This window comes from Berghia stephanieae, chromosome 2 (genome assembly GCF_034508935.2).
Source record: "Berghia stephanieae isolate SIO BIC M18660-M18661 chromosome 2, UCSD_Bste_1.3, whole genome shotgun sequence".
Taxonomy (NCBI): Eukaryota; Metazoa; Mollusca; class Gastropoda; order Nudibranchia; family Aeolidiidae; genus Berghia; species Berghia stephanieae.
In genome coordinates, this window is record NC_088361.1 from 117,508,050 (window position 1) to 117,532,152 (window position 24,103).

Sequence of the window (24,103 nt, forward strand, 5' to 3'; positions counted from 1 at the left end):
TTATTAGGCGACCATGACATGAAAAAAGGAGAACAACAAATGAATGATAGGTCAAGTGTGATTTTGATTTTGTGAGACGTGCCAATTGTGCTTCTATTCATTAGGCTAAGTTAACAATGGACAAAGAGCTGTGGTGTAATGGCACATCTGACCGGTAATCAGAAGGTCTGAGGTTCGTTCCTCATTGTCCATTGTTTTCTGCCAGATTGCCAAACGGAAGTGATGCCAAATGGAAGTCGATTGTATGAATACAGCTTTGCTGGTGTTGATGGTAGTTATTTTCTTTAAAGATTCATCAAACTGCGATTGTAGGTCGTCTTGGCAGAGATCAATCTTACTGAATGACTGTCCGAAAATACATCGGTGAATTTTCTTGTCAAAGACTGCCCATTCCCTCACTTCGTTCATAGTGGAAGATGAAATTTTGATTTGTCTCATCCAAAAATTGGATTGCTGCCTTTGCCTAGAATCAAGAGAAGCAGTAACTGAAATTGTCTACCTTTCTCCACTGAGACTGCTAATTTGCAGGATCATTTCACCTGTGGAAGTTTTAAATATAATATTCATGGCGTTTAGAGCAGGTCTTTTCCTGAAGATTTTATGTAATCAGTAATTGTCATGACTGATACAGCAGAGTCAACGTCGATATCCATAGACTATGGACTTTCTCTATGTAGATGTCAGTCATCAATTTTGGACTGGGGCTGATGATTCGGAACATTTCTAGAGTCAAATTATCTTCATCCAATTAATGAACTTTGTGTTGATGTTGTGTTGATAATGACAACCCCTGGATGACATACCGCTTTGTCCCAATTTTTTTCTTTCCAAATTATTAGTTCAGTCCAAGCCCGTTTATTGGGACAGCTTTGGTTCCTGACAAATCGTCCCAATTAAGTGGTGGCTATGAAATTGAGCAATTTTTCAGATTTACCATAGTCCACTCTGCATTTATCCAGACTTGTGACTTGCATTACAACTTCAAATGAACAATGTATTGGTTGTCATGTTCATTGATGAATTGTCCATGATATGTCGTGTAGAATGGACGATGGGATATCAATGCGGCGAGTTTCATACCTTCATCATTGTTTAAATCTTGTCAGTTTTTTTGTTTTTTTAAAAAAAGGGTTTTATGGCGCTTACGACATATTCAGGCCATAACAGAGCCATTAAAAGGGAAGAAAATGGGATAGTCAAAATACTTATATATTTAAAACTAAAAAAAAATGTAACAGTACATAACAGAGATGATTTACAATGAAAAAAAAAATCTCCCAAAACTACAGTTGAGGACAGATATATCAACATCGGCAGGCCCACAGTAAAATGACGATAATATAAGCGTGATGTCGATATGTCAGTAATTCCCAAAAAATATAGGGAAACAAATGATAAAATGCGAGATAATAACAAAGGAAGTCAATCTTGATGATTTGGTGGCCTTGAAAAGGGCCGATTTTGAAATTTATGACATCAAATATTCATTTGAACCCCGCACTATCAAAGACTGGAACGCTCTTCCTGAATCATGTATGAACACAACAGATTTAGAAACATTCAAACGAATATTATCAAAATTCTTAAGCCTAAATACAAACAAAGACTGTCACACTCAATAACTTCTCTCTTCCCTCAAATACAAATACTCAGAATTGAGTCAACTTCGAGTAACATGCAGATTCAGATTCACTTCATTTGACTTTAAAATGTCTATTTTTGTGGTCTGTCTCTGAAGGTCAAGAGTAATTTTAGACCCTCACGTCAGCACTCATGAAGTTGCTGTGCAAAAAAGTGGAGGGTCTTGATAGCTATACTATTATAATGACATGGCTGGAAACTGATCCCAATGGTGCACTATCCTCATCCGAGTCTACATCGGCAACAATGGTGTCTTCTAAAACTTAAATATTGTCAATTGGAATCAAGACTGAGTACCAGTAATAGTTGCATTGATCTTTCCTATAATATCGAGACTGAGAAGCTGAGCATTGGCATTGCATATAAAAGAAATTGAGAGAAAGTTGGTTTATTTTTTTTTGGGGGGGGGGTTTCTCGTTAGCCTATAGCCTATTTGTTGAAAGCCAAGTAATATTGATATCAGGAATTCCCATTACTGGTATCAGCACAAGGAAATGTTGGCACGGCCCGGGACTAGTCTTGACCTCTGACATCACGGCTCTGATCAATGACAATTCACAGGATGTCGTGGACAATAATCTAGCCTTTTCTTTGGTCGTTATTTTACATCACAGCGGGATATCTGTATTTTCATTGGCTGTTGTGTTTTACTTCACTGCAGGATATCTTGACCGTTCATAAATTGCATTCTCTTTGTTTTATAGACAAACTATTGCTGGTATTGAGGTTTATAATGTTGATATAACCATCTTGTGATAAAATTTATGTTGATATATGCGACCTTTATCTACTAATGTTATATAGCGAAATAAAACGGGACTTTGATGCCATGTCGATATATCCGCTCTGTTTCCCTCCCAGTCAAGGACAAAATCAAGTAATCTCATTCCCTGGCCGGGACATAATCAAGTAATCTCATTCCAAGACAAAGACAGAAAGCATGTTGGAAAACAGATATAGAGGTTTAGAAGGCATAGTAAGTGCCTCCCAGCCCACTATGGGAGGTCAAGAACCCCACCCAAACAAAACAGGGTAATCCCATTCCAAGACAGACAGAAAGCAACTCAGAAAACATAAAGGGGGATAGAATGCACAGCAAGCGACCTCCTGACCACCATGGGAGGTCAAAGACCCCACCCAGCCTTGTGATAATACATGTGTCAAATTTCACTACGTCACACCACTGGAAAAGGCCACTGCATACATCTTTGAGAAAAATGCAGTACTGGCTGCATTGTAAAACAGAAAGATGCATAATATAAAAAAATTGATCCCTGGATCTCGAAATGAAATACGAGGCAGCACCTGATTTTGAAAACTGCCTTTCACTTCTGAATAATTCACAGATAAAAATAAAATGTATATTATTACACAGGCAGATTTTGTCAAAATCATCTTCCCAATTATCCCTCAGTAAACAGTTGGCGGCGCAGTGCTCTGGTGTTTATCAATGTGTGTAATACTCCCATTAAGGTACAAACAGCAGCAGGGAGGCCAAGGTCAGATAGTCAGAATGAGGGACATTTTGGGGCAGATTTAGGGACAGAATAATAGGCACACAAACACACAGCCAAAATTAAATAGAGACAGTCGCTGACAGTACATGATAATACTACCACTTGGATGTAGTTTGAAATATCTTGGTAATTGACCTCACCTATTGGAGGCAACATATAATAACCACAGTCATTGACCTCCTAAAATTAAAATACAATATTATTTGACATCAACTACATACACTTTTAAGGGACTAATCAGACACACAAAATGTGCATTGATTGACTAGAGAGGATGATATCATAGTCATATTCTCCAAATACTAATAACTATCAACTGGGCTAAAATGCAGGACACGAGGCAGTAATGCGGGACAGTAGTCCAAAATGCGGGACACTTGGCAGCCCTGCAGCAGTCATAAGCTCACTTCAGCTGAATTATTGGCACGTAACCATTTCAAAATAATTTCTTTCTAAATTTGGAAATAATTTCATACAATTAATTTGACCACTAAAAGCTAAAAGGCATTTTCAAAACAGTTCCATTAGGTTCAATATAATAATTTTGATGACCTTGGCAGTAAAAAGTAAGTCAAACAATTTTTTAAAACACAATCCTTTATTATTTACAAACTGTTCTTTTTTAAAATAGCAAAGGAAACAAAATATAATGATTCTCAATAAATAGATTTAGCTTACACAATGATATCCTGTATATGGCAAACAGACCTTTTAAGCAACATCAAAATGGAAAAAAAAGAAAACAAAAAATCCTAGTCCAGAATTATCATAAAAACATTAGAAAAGTAAAAAAAAGGAAAGAATTGAAAATACAAAACAAAACAATCTAACTTTTTTTCATACATGGATGAAATGAAAAACTTAGGAAGGAATTTTGAGTTCAGTTTAAAAACTTAAGAGAAATAAAGTCTAAAAATGACATTACATTTAAAAAGGCTACTTTGTCAGTCATAAATTTCCAACATTCGTAATAAATATTCCATAGAAAATAAACCTATCATTTATTCAATAAGTCTGTCAACATCTGATGTTATTTTTGCACTGCTTCATTGTAAAATGTATAAGCAAACATTCTACACATAATTCAATTATCCTTTCATTAACGATGTGAGGGTTTAAGCCTGATGAGGCACATGATGCATGGTCATCTAATATCAACACGCTCACACTCTTGTAATATAGCATAAAATACATAATGGAACAACACAGCAAACATTCATAAAACACCTAAAGGATTATTTCCATTTAAAAATACCATTCAGAAACGAGTCACTATAAAAAGTAAAACAAGCTAAATACGATGATGACATTGAAAAAGAACTGAGAATCAAGAATGAAATTTGCAGATTAAAAACGTTGCCATGACTAAACGGGAAAAAAGTATAAAGTTTAAAATTTAAAAAAATGCTTTATTAAAATCCTTCAATACAATTTGGGACTATTCGAGATGTAAAAATAATAAAAAAAAAAGACAAGATCTGAAACTAAAATCGCTTTAGCTACATAACTCACACAGATCAACCTTGAATGTTGAAACCAAGATTTAAAGACACTGACACACCAATTTGAAAAGCTTCAGAAAAATTCTAGCTCTTTCCATAGTTTAAAAATACACAACCTTTTGCCCCAACAAATACAAAACCTTTCAGAACTTCCTGAACAGATGCTTAGTAATGATTGACCATTATAAATTGAAAAAAAAAAACAATTGATAAATATGTATTTATCATTAAAAAAAAAAATATTATGGCCCCAGTTTTATGGATAGACTTGTTATTAAAACTATTCATTCCTAAGACGCAGCCATCTTATGTATAAGTTAATAAGAAAATTATGAATAAATCTGATTTGATTCTAGGTCAATGCAGTTGAACAAAGAGTGATAATGGGATATCATTATATCACAAATGTTATGAAGCATGGCTTTTCTAAGTGGTTTCTTATTGCAGCACCAAGCCAATCTGAAAAGAGAAAAATAAAAACAAAGCAATTTGATTAAGAAAATATTAAAAGTTTGTTGTATTTATTAATCTTCTAAAGTCGAAGATTGTATACATATGGAATTTATTCCTATCAATATAAGAACTACTTAAGTATAAAATGTGTTTTCTTCGCAAAAATTCTGAATTTGATAAGAGTATAAAACACATTATCATTACACACCTGGCAAAGATAATAGTAGTCCTTCAGAGCAACGAGGCCCACGGAGCAGAGTTTATCCCGGTTTCTATAGCATGTAACGGACAATAGCAATTGCTTGCTATCCTTTGGATAGGACACCAGTCTATTGCAAAGTACTATCCACCAAATCTAACAGACCCAGCCACCCAATCACTGCTGGGTGGACAGGGGAGGTCAGAAAAAAATCTCAACTACACCCGGGATCGTTCTCTGTCCCTTTGCGTGTGAAGCGAGTGCTCTACCAACTGAGCGATCAGGACCCCCAACCTGGCAAACATAAACAAAAAAAATGAATGCCCTTTGTAAAAATACAATATACACGATGCCTAAATATGGATTTTCTGCAACTTGTTCCATTGTGTGATTGTTTGGTGTGCAATTGGATCTAAGAGGCGTTGTGCTGCGGGATATTTCCATCTTGTTACATTTTGCTTATTGTTCAAGATTTTGTAAGTCTACTTGCAGTCGTATTTGGTTAGTTGGACTTTCATTATATGTGAGATTTCAAATTCAATTAACACTTTATAATGTTTTGGAATAGATGTAGTACAATTCAATCCCCAGTTATGAGGTGAAAATGTAATTTCCAACACATTTGCTTTCAATTTTTAGTGGAAAAAAAAATGTTATACTGGAAAGACAACTAAATTGGACTGCTTTCTGACATATTGGTCTCTGTTCAAAGCAGAGTATGCTTCTAACCTGACTGAACTCAGGAGTGAATTTTTCCTTTTCATTCTCAAGGCTCTAATTAAGTAAGATATCTTTCCCCTCTTACTCTTAAGTTAACATACCTAAATGCACAAGGTTGCTTCAGGCCTGAAATTGTTGCTGGACATTTAAAAGTTATAAATATTTTTTTCCTTCTCGTATTGGGTTCCTTTATGTTTGGTCAGACCAATCCTTCCTCTGTCACATTACGCAACAACATTAAACTGAAGGTTTGGGATGATGAGGGGCAAATAAGCTTGTAATTTGCTACATGTGGAAATACTGTCTGGATAAATTTATCATATGTGTAATCTTCCATTTCTATAAATTGACTCAACTCAGTGCTCACCCATTGACTCGAAGATAAAGTCTAATGATTTGAATGCTTCTTTTAATCACTGGGGGAAATTACATGCATTGAATATTGCACTATCTAAACAATTTTTTTTTTTGGTGCATTTTTAAAAAATCACTAAAACTGGCAGAATTCAATTCTGGCAATATTTGAACATATAAATCATACCATTTATGGGTTGAAATTAACAAAAAGAATCTAGAATGAGAACATTATTTTGTTTGAATATTTGAAATTGACACAAATTTTGATTTTTTTTTTTTAAATCTGAAAAATGCCTTGGATGAAATAATATTTGAAATTTAAAAAATAAATGAAGCTTTATGTGTTTCATTTCTATTTAGTATGCACATATACTGAGTCTAAATCAGTGTCAGCATGTCAGTATTAAATGTCTAAAATGTGGAAAATATTTGACCGTATCCATTTTCTGTTTGATGCTGCCGTTTATGTAAACAGTGATTCTTGTCAGCTAGAGCAACTTTTCTGACAACCACACAAAATCATACCTACGAAATTCAACCAAACTTGACATGAAACAAAACCATGTCACGAGGGAGCGTATGAAACCCATTCCACATAAGTAGCGGGAAAAGAAATTATAAAAAATAGTACCAGCTAATTGCTGTTATCCACAACATATGGCTATCAGTTCACTGACTTCCCTCTCCTTCATTCTCCTCTATTTCTTTTTCTTCCTGTTGTTGTCCTAGTCGTCTGCAACACTAGTTCTCCCTATCCTGAGCCCTGCTCTTGCATTGTGCCAAAACTCCTTAAAACACCAATATGTGCTAAGACTCCTATTCACTGGACCCGAGCCCTGCCCTACACCATGGAATCTTGTTTTTGTATTTTGTTTTTAAGCCATAGAGGCCCGCTTCCCCTGGAGTCGCCCGCGACTGTTGAGGCCCGCATCGCCCGTCATCGCCCGCGGCCCCCGAGAAAAAACGGATCATGTTTACTTTGTTATTGCAACGAATCACTTCGTTTTATTCTAAACCGGAAACGTCGTAAACGTAATGCAATCGTTCTATTTCCGTTTCGTTTTTACCGCACGTTTATATCGTTGATAACAAGTGAGTAATCGAATTCAGAAAAATGGCATTCCCGTACGTTGCGTGGCGCTAGAAATGATGTTTTGGAGAGTGGTGTGGACGATGAAGAGGATTTTGGAAATGAAAGCGATATCGAACTAGAAAGAGAAGATGTAAACGATGGTGGGGATGGACAAGACAAGGCGTTAGCACCCGATCAAGGTGATTCGGACACTGAATCGGAGTCCGAGATTGACGAAAATGACGGGAATGGGGGTGCGGGGAACGAGTTTTTTTTTTTAATACTTTTTTCCCAATTTATTGAAATCAAAACATGTCATGTTATATATCATTCGAAAGCAAATTTATCTGGCTATAAAAAGGAATTAAAATTATAATTTTATGTCATTTGGTTCTCGTTTAATAATTTTTTAACTTTGTGTTGGTATTTTTTTGTTAAGAGTTATGCCCCTTACACTGGGCCTCGGGGGAATTTTTTTTAGTAAACACCGGGCCTCTATGGGTTAAGGGTTTTACAGCGCTTGCAACACATTAAGGTCATATCAGCGCCAGTAAAAAGGAAGAAAATGGGATAGTAAAAAGGTCTCGAAATACAATTATAGCATCCAAGAATAAGGCAGACAGAGGGGAATTGGTTCAAATAGGAACAGATGTAGATTCCAAGAGCACATAATCAGTGTACTCAGTTTGAGATCACCTAATAGTCTCATCCAGACACAAGCACAGGTCCCTACTAAGAGGAATACGCTCAAATGTTTACAAATCATATATAATACATATAAACTAAACACAATACAATGCATAACAGAGAGATGATTTACAAGGAAAAAAAATATCATCTCCCAAAACTATAACTATACATACAACTGTTTCCCTCCCAGCCAAGGACTCCAGCCAGGGTCAGGACAAAACTTAAGTAATCTTATACCAAGACAAGGACAGGAAACAATTGGAAAACAGGTATGGGGGGATAGAAGACACAGCATGTACCTCCCTGCCCACTATGGGAGGTCAGGATCCCCACCCAGGCACCATAGAATCTGCCAAACCCATCAATTTATATTGCTGTAGAAATTAATGACAGGTCTGCTTTGTCAGTTTCATCACAGATGTGTTAAACAGTAGATAGGGTATGTTTCATGCAACAGTGAGAAATAATAGGAAGGTGTAAATAACATCAATAAAGCAATTTGGTTTCGTACACCGTTCAGCTGGTCTATTTTCTTACCTTTTTAGAATTCAAAAAAACATGCTAGAAAGAGCATGCTTATAAGAGAAAACTGGACAAATATGCTTATATAAGGATACATTTATAAAGTATAAACTCTTTTTCCCACCCTGAGCTTATAGCCAGATCATGCTTAAAACTGAAATGCTTATAAATAGACCACTGTTTTATTAAAGGTGGTACTCCTCAGTTTAACAAACATTACTTTCTCTTATTCAAACATTTTCACTGAGTTTTTGTGGGGTTTTTTAATTAGACAAGATTAAAAAGATATAACTTCAATTGTTTTTCAAAATCCCAAAGTGGAGCCTACCTGTTGTGTTTCCATGTGCGGGCATTTCCAGTTGTAGAGATAATACTGAAGGAATCCATCACCGACCCCAAATTTGAGCTTCTCTAAAAACTCTTTGTTGTCCATCAGATCTAATGCATTGAAAACATCGAATCCCATCTGTGTATATAAAATAATGTAAAATATCAAAATTGAGCTCTCATCACTTTTTATTCTTTCTAAATTGCTTATTCTTGACAGCTTGCAATCCTTAAAGTACCAGGGGTAAGAAAAAGAGGGATGATAACGGTAGGATATTTGAACAAGAGCTGTGTTGGAAATTGGTTTATAAAGGTCTCGCAAGAAACCAAGCATTTGGTATGGGATCGCAAGCTTCAAGCAGCTCAGTTTGGTTTGCTGCCAAAACAAAAAATTATTAAATGAGACCAGGGTTGCCAGATGGCCAGAGTTCCACATGGCCAAATAGCACCTAACATTAACATGGCCAATACTAACACTCTGACCCCCCCTGAGAAACTCATTGGGTTTGATAAAGAAAACTTCAACTGGCAGCCTTGAATGAGACCCATTGTTTTTTTTTTTGTTTTTTTTTTGTGTGTACATGAGAGTTAGTACAGTGAACCGATTCCCAAACAGGAAAAAAACAAAACAAAAAAACCCCCCAGGAAATAGTGATGATGAGTTTGAAGAAAGAGTAGAGAAAAATATATTTTAAAGCTAACACAAAATACTCTCTATTTGACTATTTCTTCCTTGTTTTAATTCAGTGCTCAGAAAAATCATAATCCTGGGACATGCACATAAACTGTCAAATATTTTTAAAGAATGTTTTTCTCTCTCAAGTCCAAACTGTATAGTTGACAGCAAATCATATGTAACGTTAACATTTATACTCCGTACAATTCAGATCACTTAAGAGGACATGAAATCCTTTCTTTCTACACCTCAGCCCACACCCCATCCTCAATAATAATAATAATAATAATAATAATAATAATAATAATAATAATAATAATAATAAAAATATAAATACAGTCCACTCCGGATAATCGCAACTCGGTTAATCGCAACATTTTCCAAGAAACGGAATTAATTCTATATAAAAGTCACTGGTTAATTGCAACACACTTCGGTTAATTGCAACAAACTTCGGTTAATCGCAACAAATTTTCGTCCTAAAGAGGTGGTAAATTCAATAAATCAATCAAACAAAATATCATGATTTAATTTCATCATGGAAGAAATCGTGACAGGTTGAAAAATCGAGAGTAAGCGGGATTTAATGCTAATGTAGTGTGTCACCATTCTATTTGAGACAAAAGAGGGCGCGGCTTTGTAATTTCATTGTGGCCATTAAATAGGGGCGAGGGGGCTGGGCATAGATTTTACAGCAGGTAGACAATGACAGTTGTAAAGAGAGACTGAGCGTTATCCTGTGCATTGTGACAAACGAGTTTGGTAAAGGCTTATTGTCTCTCTTCACGGCTGATCTCTTTGACGCTTACAAATGTTGAGAACAAAAGAGTGAATGTGAATCAAATCTGAATAAGATGTCAGCTTGCACCAAAGCTTCTTTTGCTTGTGAAAATATGGCTTTTGTTTCAATCAAATTGCTATGTCTGTGGTGGACTAAGAACTTTGATTACAACTATTTGTTTGAGTTTAGCATATATATGTGTAAAATGTTGCAATTGCTGACAGGAAACTCAACTTCGGTTAATTGCAATATTTCCGCTGATCCCAAGGTGTTGCGATTATCCGGAGTGGACTGTAATAATAATAATAAAAAGAAGAATGGTAAAATCAATGAAAAGGAATAACAAAGGAATCTGATACTTACATTTCTAGCTACAATTAGAGTGTCTTGCATGAGATCAACCCAAGGCGTTTTGGTGCTGGCATTATAAAATGAGTAAGCAGCTCTCAAAGATTTATGAACAGGGTGGTGCATAATGGTTGATGGCAGTGAGTAAAAGCTCACAAAATCTGTAATCTTGCCATTAGTCTTGGAAAGAAAGAGAGAAAGAATCAATAATGGATGATCATGAGCTAGATTTCCCCTGACAGCAATGGATGAATGGGATCCTGTCATAAAATAGTAAAACAGCTGGTGTGTTGGTGAGTAAGGCTTCTGAATAATGGAATACCACTGTACAAAAAAATCAATTATTTGTAACATCTCAAATACATTTTCATCTATCAAGAATCAGAGCTGCAATCCATAATGCCAGCAAAAAGATAATTAAAGAATTGAACTCTGTAAAAAAAATTTTTTATGGAGAGTTAAACACAAATAATATCACATATAATGCTAACATTTATACTCTAAAAATGCAGACTGACCTTGATACAAAATAGGAATATTCGTACTTAAAATTATTCAAATATCATTCTAGATTACTAAAATAATGAGACATAATGAATTGGAAATCATTGTTATGAAATCCAACAGAAATATGTCACAAACATTTAAAGGCAACAGATTACCTCTGCAAACATCAATAAATTTTCAAGAAATAAATAAGGCAAAAGTAGGTAAGCCTGAATCAGGATGAGTTATATATCAATAGGTACACAAGTTTCTATTGATAAACCTCTGATATTCTTCAACCCAAAAAACCAAAGCCTCCCATAACACTTTGGGATTTAAAAAATAATACATCTTTCAGAGGGAGAACAGCTTTTTCCTCCTCTGTTTTGAAATTTTGTTTGTTTGTTGCTTTAGGTCTCTTCCAACACAATTGAGGTTATATGAGAGACCGCTGAAACAAAAAAACAAGCAATCTAACAAAAATAGTACAAATGTCAATCAAAATCATAACCTAAAGATATCATAAGCTAATTATAAATAACCAAGAACAAACAGGCAGAAGATTTACAGAAAAAAAAAATATCCCCTGTCAAAAATACAATCACAAACCAAAGAAGCAGGATAGGCTAGTAAAGAGAAGAAGAAACGACATCACTATCGGATCGTATACCCATGCGAACATCATAGGTATATGATTCAAGGGTGATGCTCCCATCCAACCACCCGCTGTTTTTAAATAGGTTATGAATGTAAATCTGTTAGGGTATAACAATATAGCAACATTTTAAGTGCATTTATATAAGAATATAGTTTGATCCAGCAAGGTTTCATTGTATATCATCAAATAAAGCAAACATACCTCCACAACAAAAGCGTTAACAATGCCACTTCTTGGTATGAACCAGTGACGGAATTCCTCTTCATTAAAGATAGGTCCTAATTGATATCTTTGCATAAACTGCAATGAATGGAGAATCAAGCAATGTAAAACAAATATAAAACACATTTTTAAAAACACAACAAATTCCTCTAATTAACCCATCTCACAAGTTCACAACATATCAAAATATATTTCTTAACGACTCTTAGTTGACAAAAAGTTACTTTAGAACAGCATTTCAAGAGTGAGTGAAATCAGACACAAAATGTATTGACAATAAAATCTATGGATTCTCTTAATTTTGCTTGCAGCTAAAGTGGCAGAAAAAATTCAGACATTTACTACATATTCCCATAGTTGTCAATCTAAATCAATCTGCAAATTTTATGGAAAATTTCTGGACCAAACAGTTTATATTCATTAAAATTAAGTCAAGATATGTGCGCTAAATGGCGGCCTTCTACCCAACTTGCTTGATTTAACTTTTATCGAGACCTCACCACTATAAAAAACAACAGCAATGGAAATGATCTAACAACAACACTAACAATAAGAAAAATAAATAAGAACTCCCCCCCCCCCACCAAAAAAAAAAAGATTGAAATATCAAATAACTGTACCTGGTAAAGAAGCTTAAAAGCTTGTGGAACATCAGCTGGTATCATTTCTCTGAATCCTGGTGTCTTAGGGTTCTGTATAAATTGAAAATAAAAGGTGTTAAAACAATTATCAACCTACTTGACAATGGTGACAAATTTAGCTTGTTTTCATTGCTTTACTTCACACTTTGACCTTTTGATGGGAAAAGCTTTTATCCACTTAAAAAAATCATTACTACATTAAAAATAAACTATGGTATAGATACTACAGACAGGACAAGTATGGTCTTACATTCAGAGTAAAAAAAAATAAAAAGTAAATAAGTAATTTAAAAAATAAACTGAAATTCACAGAACTTGGTTAAGCACAGTGGCTGCAAATTCTTTTTTTTTTAAACTTATATCAAAGTATGGTCCCTGCCATTACTGAATTGCCTCTCTCATTTGGCAATGTTATTCCATACCTGACCAGAGCCGGGTAGATAAAATCGTTACTCTCTTCAAAAAAAAAAAAAAATGTCATGAAGACTAAAAACCATAATCAACATTTTTAAAATGTAGTCCTTCAAAGCCTATGCAGCCAGAGTTTATCCCAGCTGTTGAGTATAATCTCATCATGTATTTATTAGTTAATAATAAATGTGAAATCATAATTCTACATGTTTTATAATATAACTGCAGTACTGTTACTATTAATATCCTATAAACTGCTGTACTGCTATTTCCTGTTCCCTCTCTTTTTATTTCATTCTTCCCTTTACCTGTCCAAAAAGACAGACGACCAGATTTTCAGTTAAATAAAACTCATCAACTTCATCAAAATAATCGGGCATCCATTATTTAGTTCTTCAATTCAAATATATACATAACTTAACACCAGTTTCTACAAAGTGAAACCACCAATAGCGATTTCTCAGTACTCTTTGAATAGTATGCTAGTCTATCACAAAGTACTATCTGCCTGACCTAATAGACCCAGCTACCCAATAGTTGATGGGTGGACAGGGTGGTCAGAAAAAAATCTCGACTTCATCCGGGATCGACCTCAACCCCTTTGCATGTGAAGCAAGTGTTGTACCAACTGAGCCTTCAGGACACCATACTTAAGATAGTATTAATTAAAGTGTAAAATTCGGGAGCAGACATAAGTAAAAGAAAAATAATCTGTAAAGGTGTGTATGAAACCAAACCAGACAAAGCTTTTACAATTTTCAACACATCTGCTCATATCTTTAGAGAGCTGCCCATCCTTGTCTACACATTGCAGAATCATCAGCTGAAAAGGCAGCATTTACTCACTTAACAAAACTTGCAAATTGGTATGCTTGAAGAATATTCCATAACATTGTCCATCATGCCACCGTACAGTCATGTCCACTTTATTTGAAAGTGTTTGCATTGATTATGAACTACATACACTAAAGTTTCCCACTCTGCTCTCTTGACTAATGATTTGCAGGGGATTGAAAATAATACAGTGGAGAAATTACAAACTTCTGTGTAAATCTTGCCTACTCACATAATTAGATGGAGCTCCACAGGATCCTGGGATAGACATTGATATTGAGGAATGATTCCGCAAAATGCAGAATAGTAGGCAGCTGTTTTTATCTCAATGTATATGACAGAAAGATTCTCTGTCCCTTAATCATAAACAAAAACAAAAAGAAAGAAAGAAAAGAAAACATTTTCTACACTTGCAGATCACCAAACACCAGCACATTACATGACATACCTCTGGTAACTTGTAAAGTTTGAGAGTTCTCTGCATTGTCATGTTTCTGCTTAAATGTGAAAACTTCACTTCAATCAGCTTCCGTGGATTTAATGATCTGTGCCAGTACCTGAAAATTTAAGCAATTTATTTAATCAATAAAACTACTTAGGCAATCCCCTTCTAAGCCTATGAGAAATAAAACATGAAGCCAAAAATATTACAATGTTATAAACCATCTGAGAAACATACAGTGTGAGTTTTTATTATTGACACAGGTTAGTTTTGAATAGCTTGAGAGCTAAGTAACAGTCAGTGATGATAATGACAATTTGTCAAAAAGGAGGAAAATGTATCAGTCCATCGGGCAAACTCAAGCCGTAATGCAAAAATTACATATACAATATGATAGTTAAGTAACATTGTATAATATATTTCTTTTTGGAAATATCTAATGAATTGATCTTTTCCAGAAATAATTTTAAAGGCTCACAATATTAATCATACTGCTATCTACATCAAGAGATGATAAATTTTTGGACCAAAGGCTATATTACTAAAACCTAATGGTTATGCAGTTTATAAATTTCACTCATGAATATCTAACAACTTGCAAAACATAGTTCTAAACAAAGGAAAAATAGTAAATTAAAAATAATTTGATCATCACCCCTGCTCATTGTAATAATTTATCTTTCTATGACAAGATGACTTCTAAAAATATAACATGAAGATAGAAGATTGGAGGGAGGGAAGGAGGGGGGGAGGGAGAAAGAGAGAGAGAGAGAGAGAGAGAGAGAGAGAGAGAGAGGGAGAGAGAGGGAGAGAGAGAGAGAGAGAGAGAGAGAGAGAGAGAGAGAGAGAGAGAGAGAGAGAGAGAGAGAGTGTTATGAATTGATTTTCTATTTTTTTTTCCAATCCCTACAACATCTATTCATCCAAGGACACCACCGGCCTTGGGTCACCTTTGACATTTGGTGCCACCCTGTCTAGGCTGACATCATAAAAATGCGAGTGTCACTGACATTCATGCAACTGAGCACAGGTGTCAAAATTTGACACAAGACATGATGGTGATTTTTTCATCCATCTACTGTGGAGCCACCAGAGTGCTTTTCATAGAAAAAGGTTTGACACATCAAAAACAGTGGGACTTTTCCTTTAAGATATGACATAAGATTTCATCAAACGTTTTTTTTGGCCATATGTGCAGAATTTATTCAAGTTTTGATTGATATAAGGTTTAACACTGTGCACCCTTTGGTATCTGAGTTATATCAGTAGAAAAGGGTAATTTTGACATAAATCGTAATTTATTTTGGCTTTGTCAGACATGATTCTCAAACCTTGACGGACAACTCGCTGAAAACATTGCCTTCTCAGGTGAAGCAACCTTTTACGTGTCCGGACATATACACAAACACAATGTTCGACAATGGAGGAAACAAAAACCAGCAGCCAGCAGACCTAATTTGGGATACTAAAAATGCTGCTGATTTTAATGGTATAGGTTTTTCACCAATAACTTATATTCAAGAGAAAGCGAGACTGTTCAAAGAGACCTCATTTTTTAAGATTCGTGAAGAAACATTCACTTGTTAACAGCAGTAGTTTGGAATACCAACAGACAGAGAGTGGGTGGGTGAGAAAGCGAAAAAAAGTAAAAAAAGATGGGGAAGGGGAGCAGAAGAAAAAAGGAGAGAATTTCACACAAAATATACATGAAAAAAGTGATGAAATGTTAGCACTGACCGACACGATGCCACAGGTTTTGGGAGCACCACACCTGCTGTATAAACAGCTTGAAACAATCCTTGCTGGTGAACTCGTCGGGTGATTTCTTTAATCAACACAGGGGCCACACGTTTTGATCTAAGCTTCTTATGAACACAGAGAAAGTTGATCTCAACCATTTTCTTCGATCTGATGTGAAATGAAAGAAATATTTAAATTCATATAGACTTGTTCGGATCTTTAAAAAAGAAACAAATCAGAAATAAAGACATATAATCATTTCTTATTCTAACATAAAACAAATTTATCCAAGTCTAACAATTAGAAACAGTTGAAATTGAGATTATTTGGATATCCTATACAATTAAAAAGAGTCCAAAACCCTTGCTATATACATTGATATGGTTGAAATTCAAACATCAATAAAAAGCTTGTGCTAGACATACACTCACCTATCATATATTTTTATATGTGCTGGGACAGCACTGATAAAACCTAGTAACTTTTTGCTCTTTATAGCTCTGACTCCTACATGCCATTCTCTTAACCAACCGGGTGGTTGCAGAGCCCTGTTGAAAAAATGAAAAAACACAAGTTTAAATTTTAATACATTTCAGTTTGTCAAAGAGCTCATAATTATTTGTTTTGAAAGATACACAGTCAATATCATTACTGCAGTGTATACTGAAAATTTTTTAAAAACAATAATAACCTAAGTAGAAAATAATATGTCAAAAGACTAGCAAACTCTATTAGAAAATATAAAGAATTTATAATTTATGAGATCAAAAAAGTAGAGTTTAACTATACCATTGTAAAAACTCTGGAGAATAGTCAAACCGGAACATGTTGTCGTCATCTTCAACATAATTCTCATTCAAAAGAGTGTATAGCTCCTTCAACTGCAATGGATGAGTAAATTGTTGCAGATAAATTATACTGTACTACAAATGAGATGCATTATTAATCAATGTAGATATATAGTGATGTATTTTATTGGGATAATTCCAAGGGTTTGAGCAATTAATTTTGGTCACTGCAGGCAAGACAAGCTGAGCTTTCATGTTATCAAATCATTTTAAAAAAAGGAAAACATGACAAATGTTGTTAATGAGCACATTATGCGGTACAAGAGGGAGGGAGAGGGGGGGTGGTGAACAGACATATGGGGAGGGGGGAATGGTAACAATGATGGTGCTATGGTGGGGATGGAAGAAGTAATTGATGACAATGCTGTTATGGTGGTCGCTTTAGCCATAGTGCCAATGATGGTGGTTGTAGCAGTGATGATGCTCTGGCGATTATGGTGTTAGTGGTAATAATGCTATGGTGGTGATGTTGGATGTAACCACAAAGTTGTGGTAATGATGTCGTTAATCTGCCAGCCTGGTACATAATTTGACTAAGTTTTCAAGGTAAATACTCAGGGAGAGTGGGATTCCATTCAGCAGAGAAAATTTTGAAGCAAGCTAGTTTTAACTCTTTAGTTGCTTACAAATCTGACACTAATTTTTCCCCAGTTGCTAAGCATTTTGGCAAAAATCAGTTTTGTTAACATGCCGCCACAATCAAATATGCAAATTAGGTCATGTGACCATAGCAGCCATCTTGGAAAGGTAAATTTTCTATGCTATCATACATTTTGACCCACAATTCTACCCAAAATGAAAATAAAAATCATTTCAAGGCTGTATATTATTGACAATTGTATGTAAGAAGACATTATTTAACAGTTATGGTGTTTCCATTTATTTTGTTTGCGTTATGTGCTAACTTGGAGAGAAAGACTACAAGAGGACAGTACAATATCAGGAAATAGAAGCCTAAAGAGCACAGAAATAGTCTTCTTCTTCATTTGACTCAATAGTCTTTGGCTTGGTATTTTTTGTAAAGTTCATTCGCCACTCTTCAGGATTTCCAAAACATTCTAAACCCATTCATTATCAACACCATCACAAGTGTCACGCCCACCCCTAGTTTGAGGCCCTATCTCTTCATCATTATCAATCAGTGCTGATGGTGCCAAAAACTGAAAAGGGAGGAAAATTTTGAATGATTGCCTTTAAGCCTCATTATTTTTACAGCATTCACCCCCCCCCCCCCCCCCCCCACACACACACACACGCACACATTTTTAGAGCAATTGAGATGATAAACTATCATTGATACTCTAGCTAACATCAAAAGAGTGGGAAATTGCACCTATTTGTTCCACCACACATCAAATCTCTCACTGCCAGTACATTTGATTGAGGGAAATATAACTTTTTAAAAAAAGAGGAAATTCCTCCCCTGAGTCAAAAATTGTGGATTTCCGCGGATCCGAAGAAAACCATCAGCATTGATCAATGGAACTGGAACAAAAAATGAGTTCTTGAAACCCCAGTCAGGCCTGTAAATGGTTTGTGAAAAAATTGTCTGAACTTTTTGAACACACGAAAATAGACACAACAGGACAAAAATATGGATTGATTAATAATTAATAAACACAATACAGATATGACACGTCAATTGACTAGTCAAATCATGTCACTTTCCCCAACTTATTTATAATGAGGTCCTTACTTTATAGTACCAAAAAAAAAATCCCAATTATTTGAGAGACTACCCACTTTTGTGGGCCCAGGTCTGAGTAAGTTGTAAAATGAAAGGAAGAGAACAATTCCTACACTTCTGAAGGATAAGTATCTGTTGCTTGACACGGGAAGCTGCCTATCTTCGCTCCTGTTTGTTTGTGTTAAATTTTTACGCTGATTATTCCGTTTATTTGGATTAATTCTTATAGAAGAAGACGAAGAAGAAGAAGAGATGGTGCGGTCGTGTGAGAGCTTTTCGAAGTAGAATATATATTTCGAAGAAAAAGTTATTTCGCATTATTTTTCTTCCGTCTCACATCCAGACGGAAATAATAAAATATAGCAAAAAGCAGATGAGGGACGGAGAAATGCATGTATGTCGGTAGCAAAATAGAGAGAAACGCACCGGTCCGATTCGACACACTTCTGTGCGTGTTCGTTATTTACTGACTAGGTGTGTGTTCGACAACTAGCGCGAACTTCGCGACCCTCTCTCGCTGGCTGTGGCACAGTAGCCAGGCAGTGAATACATCCACGTCTAGCGAGAGCGTGTAGGTGGCATAATATTATAGCTAACTAACAGACGGCATAGTTTTGTTTTGTCTTTGATGCGAAATATTTAAAAAAAATTATTTTTTTTTGTTTTTATTTTTTAAGTCGGCATTTGAAACGGAATAAAATCTGACTTTTTCGAGGAACGACAAAACTCTTTTGTTCTTTTTTATTGGTTCTGTTCTTTGACGTTACGATTTTTATTATTACTATTAATTTTTTAAAATTTAATATTAGCACTTATAGAGCAAAATCGTACTGTCGGAAGATTTACAGGCCTGCCCAGTGTCAGAATTATTATCATAATCGTCATTATCTAAGAACATATCAACCCCTTAATCAAAATAATGTCTTTTTATTTTCCTATCTCCATCCGAGTCCATCTGTAAGAGTTGCAACGTGAACAATTTCAATAACTTCATTCCAAAATGTTAATTAGACCATCATTGTGCACTGACAGTCTCAATAAAGGTCTCGTAGGCTTTGTATTTCACTCATTTATTACAGCTATATGAGTACCAAGCAACCCAGCTGGCATTACAGACTTACACCGGAACCCATGCCTTCCGGCATATGTAGCAATGAAAGAGTTAACAGTGACTACAGTTTTTCCCTTGAATATTATGTAGTGATCCATGTCTCTCTTTGTTTTGGAAATTCATTACTACTAATACTACTACTGCTGCTTTTATAACAACTTCTACTCCTATTAATGCTATGACAACTAATACAACTATTGATACTTCACAGTGTTCCAAATTGCTTCTCAGCGATCTTTTAGTCTGAGTCACTGAACCGTGAAGTCAGTGATTTCACGGCAGGTAATCTTAATCTTGGGTGCATTCCTTACTAATCCCTATCTTCCGTTTTTTTGTGTTAATTCAAACATTTTTTCACCCCGATAATTGAATATAACATTATATTTTTTAGTTGAATATCATTTACCCTCCTTTGCTGCACATCATTGTGAAATTTTCATGAAAATAAGTTTATTGGTTATGTTGTAACTTGGGTTATAAAAGTATGTACATAATAGAATTTTGAAAAGTGATTTCTCAAATATAATTAGTGTTATCTCATTAACCAAACGATAGATTTCCTTCGTTGATAATTTATAAGTTTTTAAATTTTATTGTCTTTTTGGTGTAAAAGTTCGGTTAGAGCGCGAAGCGTAGTTTATTTTTTATGATTTTTTTGGTTTCACCTATCAGGTAAAAAGGGAACATACACTTGAGATACACTTAAAGATCTCAATTCACTATGTTGTTTATGTGCTAAAGGTGCACTAACAGTTAAAGAAAAGGCTAAAAATAGGAAAAACATTTTTTGTAAAGACTTCAAAAATGAAATCAAACTGTTCTTTGACATTGATATTGGAACGGACCTTAAAAATAAACATTCAGAAGTTATATGCTATAAATGTGAAAAGAAAATGGGAGACATGAAAACATATAAGAGTCTACTAGCAGTTGTAGAATCTTACAAGACCTGTGAATTGCTCACTGATGTGCCTCAAGAGAAAAAAAGAATGGGAAACTAAGATCCCAATCACAGAAGAAAAAATAGCCTTAGTTCATAAAGAGAAACTGTCAGAACGATGTGGGCCAGTCTGTAGTTCTCTTGATGATATATTAAAAACAAACACAATCATATCTCAAGTATGTCATAGTCGTAGCTTCATAGGAAATCATTGCCATAGATATTACACACAAGACGTTTACGAAAAACTCACTGAAAATGTCGTTTCTAAAACATACATGTATACAAACAATAAATTAATCAGAGATAAAGCTGAAACTATAAAAAAATAGTTTTGATGAAATAAATGGAGCTTATTCTGAAATACATTCACTAATTTCTCACACAAAACCAGTCACAGAGACAGTAATAGAAAGTGTTAATAGCAAGATAGAGAAATATATGACAATATACCGTAATTACTTTCCCAAAACACCACATATTGGAAACCCATTGTATACCTTTTATGAAGAAATATACTTTTGGTCTAGGTCTTTTAGGAGAACAAGGAGGTGAATTGTTACATTCAACAATTTCAAAAATTGAAAAGAGAACACAATCAATGAGAACATAATAATCTCAATTAAAAACAATAATAAAAAGTAACCTCCTGTAGGTTTCTCCTGATATCATGTCGTATGTGCCCCCCCAAAAAGAAAGGTCGAGAGAAATGGAAATTTGATGAATCAAACAAAATAATACTTAAACATCTTAAAATATTTGATAGATTACGTGGTAAAACTTCCTCTAAAAATAGAGCTGTTATTTGTATATTTTGAGTTATATGTTGCTTTCTCAATCCCCTTTTTTTCTCTTTTCTCTCTATCCCTTTCTCCCTCCAACTATCCTCCGTTCAATAGCTACATTCTCCACCACAAATCTTTTTGTTCTTTCTCATACCTAAACAGATCCATACACATACCAACACACACTAGCAACTCCCCATCTCTAACACAAACACACACACATACACAAATATAAACACAACACATGCATTGACACGCAAATTACTCAATACCCATTTTACTTAATATCAAATTTATAAATGGGTTTGGACGTATTAATAGACTCTACTAGTTTTCACAATGACTTTTAAAATAAAATGAATTCAATTTTTTGTAAACACAGTTAAAGTGCTGGGTATCTGCTTTTTAAAGAAAGTGAATATATAATATTAAAGTATGTTTGATGGCATTCTAAATATATTCTGTAATCTGGAGTTGTAATACAAGAGAGATTGCATATTGAATCCTCAAGGATGTCGAATGTTGAATGGGACGGTTCAAATATCAGACGGAATAGTAAAATAACCAAATTTCCGGCACATGTGAAATTTTGTGAGTAATTAGAAATAGTCTTTGACTTTTAATTAGTGAATTTTTTTTTCACTTTGGTCGTTTAAATTTTTAGATAATTAAGAGTTTATTATGCATGTTTGAGTGAATTTTTTTTCAAAAATACTCTGAAAGTTAATGCTTAGTGTGAAAATTATATACATCTTATTATAAATAAAATTATATCAGAATAAAAATCATCTTCTCCTTTTTCTAAGTAATCACTTTGTATTTATAAATAACATTTTTAAAATAGTTAAAAACAGGTTTTAAAACCATAACAAAGGTTGATAATTTCAATAGCCACAAAGGGCTCTGACTGAATACCAGAAATCGGTGAAGCGTGACAGTATTGTGAGAGCAGGGGTAAAGGGGGCTGAACTAAAAGATCGCTTTTGGAACACTGTGACTTATATTATTGGAAAACTCCAATTGATAGGAAATACCCCTTGTGTAAATATGCAAAAGCGATTTAAACAGACTATAATGGACTATATATATATAGTCCATATATATATATATATTAAGCCATTACCAAAGTTGCCCAACTGCGAAAAAATAAATCGGAAACAGACAAAAAAAAAAAAGGATAATATAAAAATTATTACATCTGGATTTAGTATTTATCAGGTTGTATTAAAAAGGAAGATAATAAATAATGTTTATGATTATGGGCAATAAAGCTTTTGATTAAAGAAGTAATTTTCAGTGTTAGTTCAACTTTGTTTTCATTTAAAAGCATCCATTTCATAAGTAATGAAAGTATAAAGGTGATGTGAGAATATTCAAAGTATAAAATAAGCTATATACACATGAGCAATTGTGTTCTGGGACCTGTTCTAATCTTGTTTAAAGCTTACTGTTAACTTACAATCAAGGGATCACTTATGTCCAGTGTATCCCAACAAAATCCTGCAGGTAGAGACAATGGATCTTGCCTGATTTCTGACTGAGGTTTGTCTGCTTCAATCTCTTCATTCACATTTATATCTTCATCTGTAAGCAATTTTAAAAACCAGTGTAATAAAATCATTGTTTTACACAAAACAATACTGAGAAATGATTTTATCCTTTTTCAGGAAAAACGCAGAAATCTATCTAAAATTAACTTCCCTTTTTTTCTATGGAAATTCACTTAAACAGACACATACAAACACACTCATCCCCCTGCCACCCAATCATGGATCAAAATACTTATTTAACTATCAAATCAGAGTCCAAGCGTAGCCCAATCACAATGTTGCATAAAAGAGGACCTAACAGGAAAACTTGAAAGAATATCTGCTTAATACAACAAGCACAAAAAGAAAATGTTTTAAGTTGAGGAAATAACTTATTAGGCTTTAAAAACATGTTTGAATAGGTAATAATAATAGAGAATGACAAAGATAGTTATATAGCTTGAACAAAAAACATCAAAATATTTGATATTACTCACCAAATTTAGGAACTGGTTGCGTCTCCCAAAACTGAAACTTTTTTTTCTTTGCTTCATCTATACTCTTTGGGGCAGCTTGTGGCAGAGTAAGAAGTTCTAGGGCATTCTGAATCTGGCTTAGATTTGCAAGTTGCTGAAACAAGAAAAGAAAATAAATAAATATAACAACAAATACTCATCTTTATAACCACTACGCACTTCTACATATAATAATAATAATAATAAATCATGATGATGATGAGGGAAGAGTACAGTTCTTTTACATGCAAATATCTAAATAAGATTGCATTTTTAACACAAAGAAAAACATTTGATTTTCCTTTTTTTCTTGTTTCTTTTAATTTCTATTCTTCTTTCTGGTGGCAAATCCTCCCCCTCCTCAGCAAACCAAAAGATAATTAATTATTAAAAAAAACAACTAAAAAAAAACATGACTTTGGTGCATTGTAAATTTTGTGACATTCAGT

The 24,103-nt window shown here is 34.4% G+C and overlaps 1 protein-coding gene across 1 annotated transcript in view; it reads right to left on the minus strand.

Annotated features, from left to right (window-relative positions):
* Positions 1–3,737: 3,737 nt before the first annotated feature.
* Positions 3,738–24,103, minus strand: part of LOC144966376 (glycylpeptide N-tetradecanoyltransferase 2-like) — a 38,818-nt gene continuing 18,452 nt past the window's right edge. Inside the window, exons 3-13 of the mRNA XM_078902765.1 lie at positions 23,637–23,769; positions 23,070–23,194; positions 17,029–17,120; positions 16,671–16,787; positions 16,237–16,407; positions 14,506–14,614; positions 12,792–12,863; positions 12,151–12,249; positions 10,821–10,985; positions 9,002–9,139; positions 3,738–5,119 (exon numbers count right to left, since the gene is read on the minus strand). Of these exons, the coding sequence (XP_078758891.1) occupies positions 5,099–5,119; positions 9,002–9,139; positions 10,821–10,985; positions 12,151–12,249; positions 12,792–12,863; positions 14,506–14,614; positions 16,237–16,407; positions 16,671–16,787; positions 17,029–17,120; positions 23,070–23,194; positions 23,637–23,769 (1,242 nt within the window). The 3' untranslated portion in view covers positions 3,738–5,098. The remainder of the gene's footprint in view (positions 5,120–9,001; positions 9,140–10,820; positions 10,986–12,150; positions 12,250–12,791; positions 12,864–14,505; positions 14,615–16,236; positions 16,408–16,670; positions 16,788–17,028; positions 17,121–23,069; positions 23,195–23,636; positions 23,770–24,103) is intronic.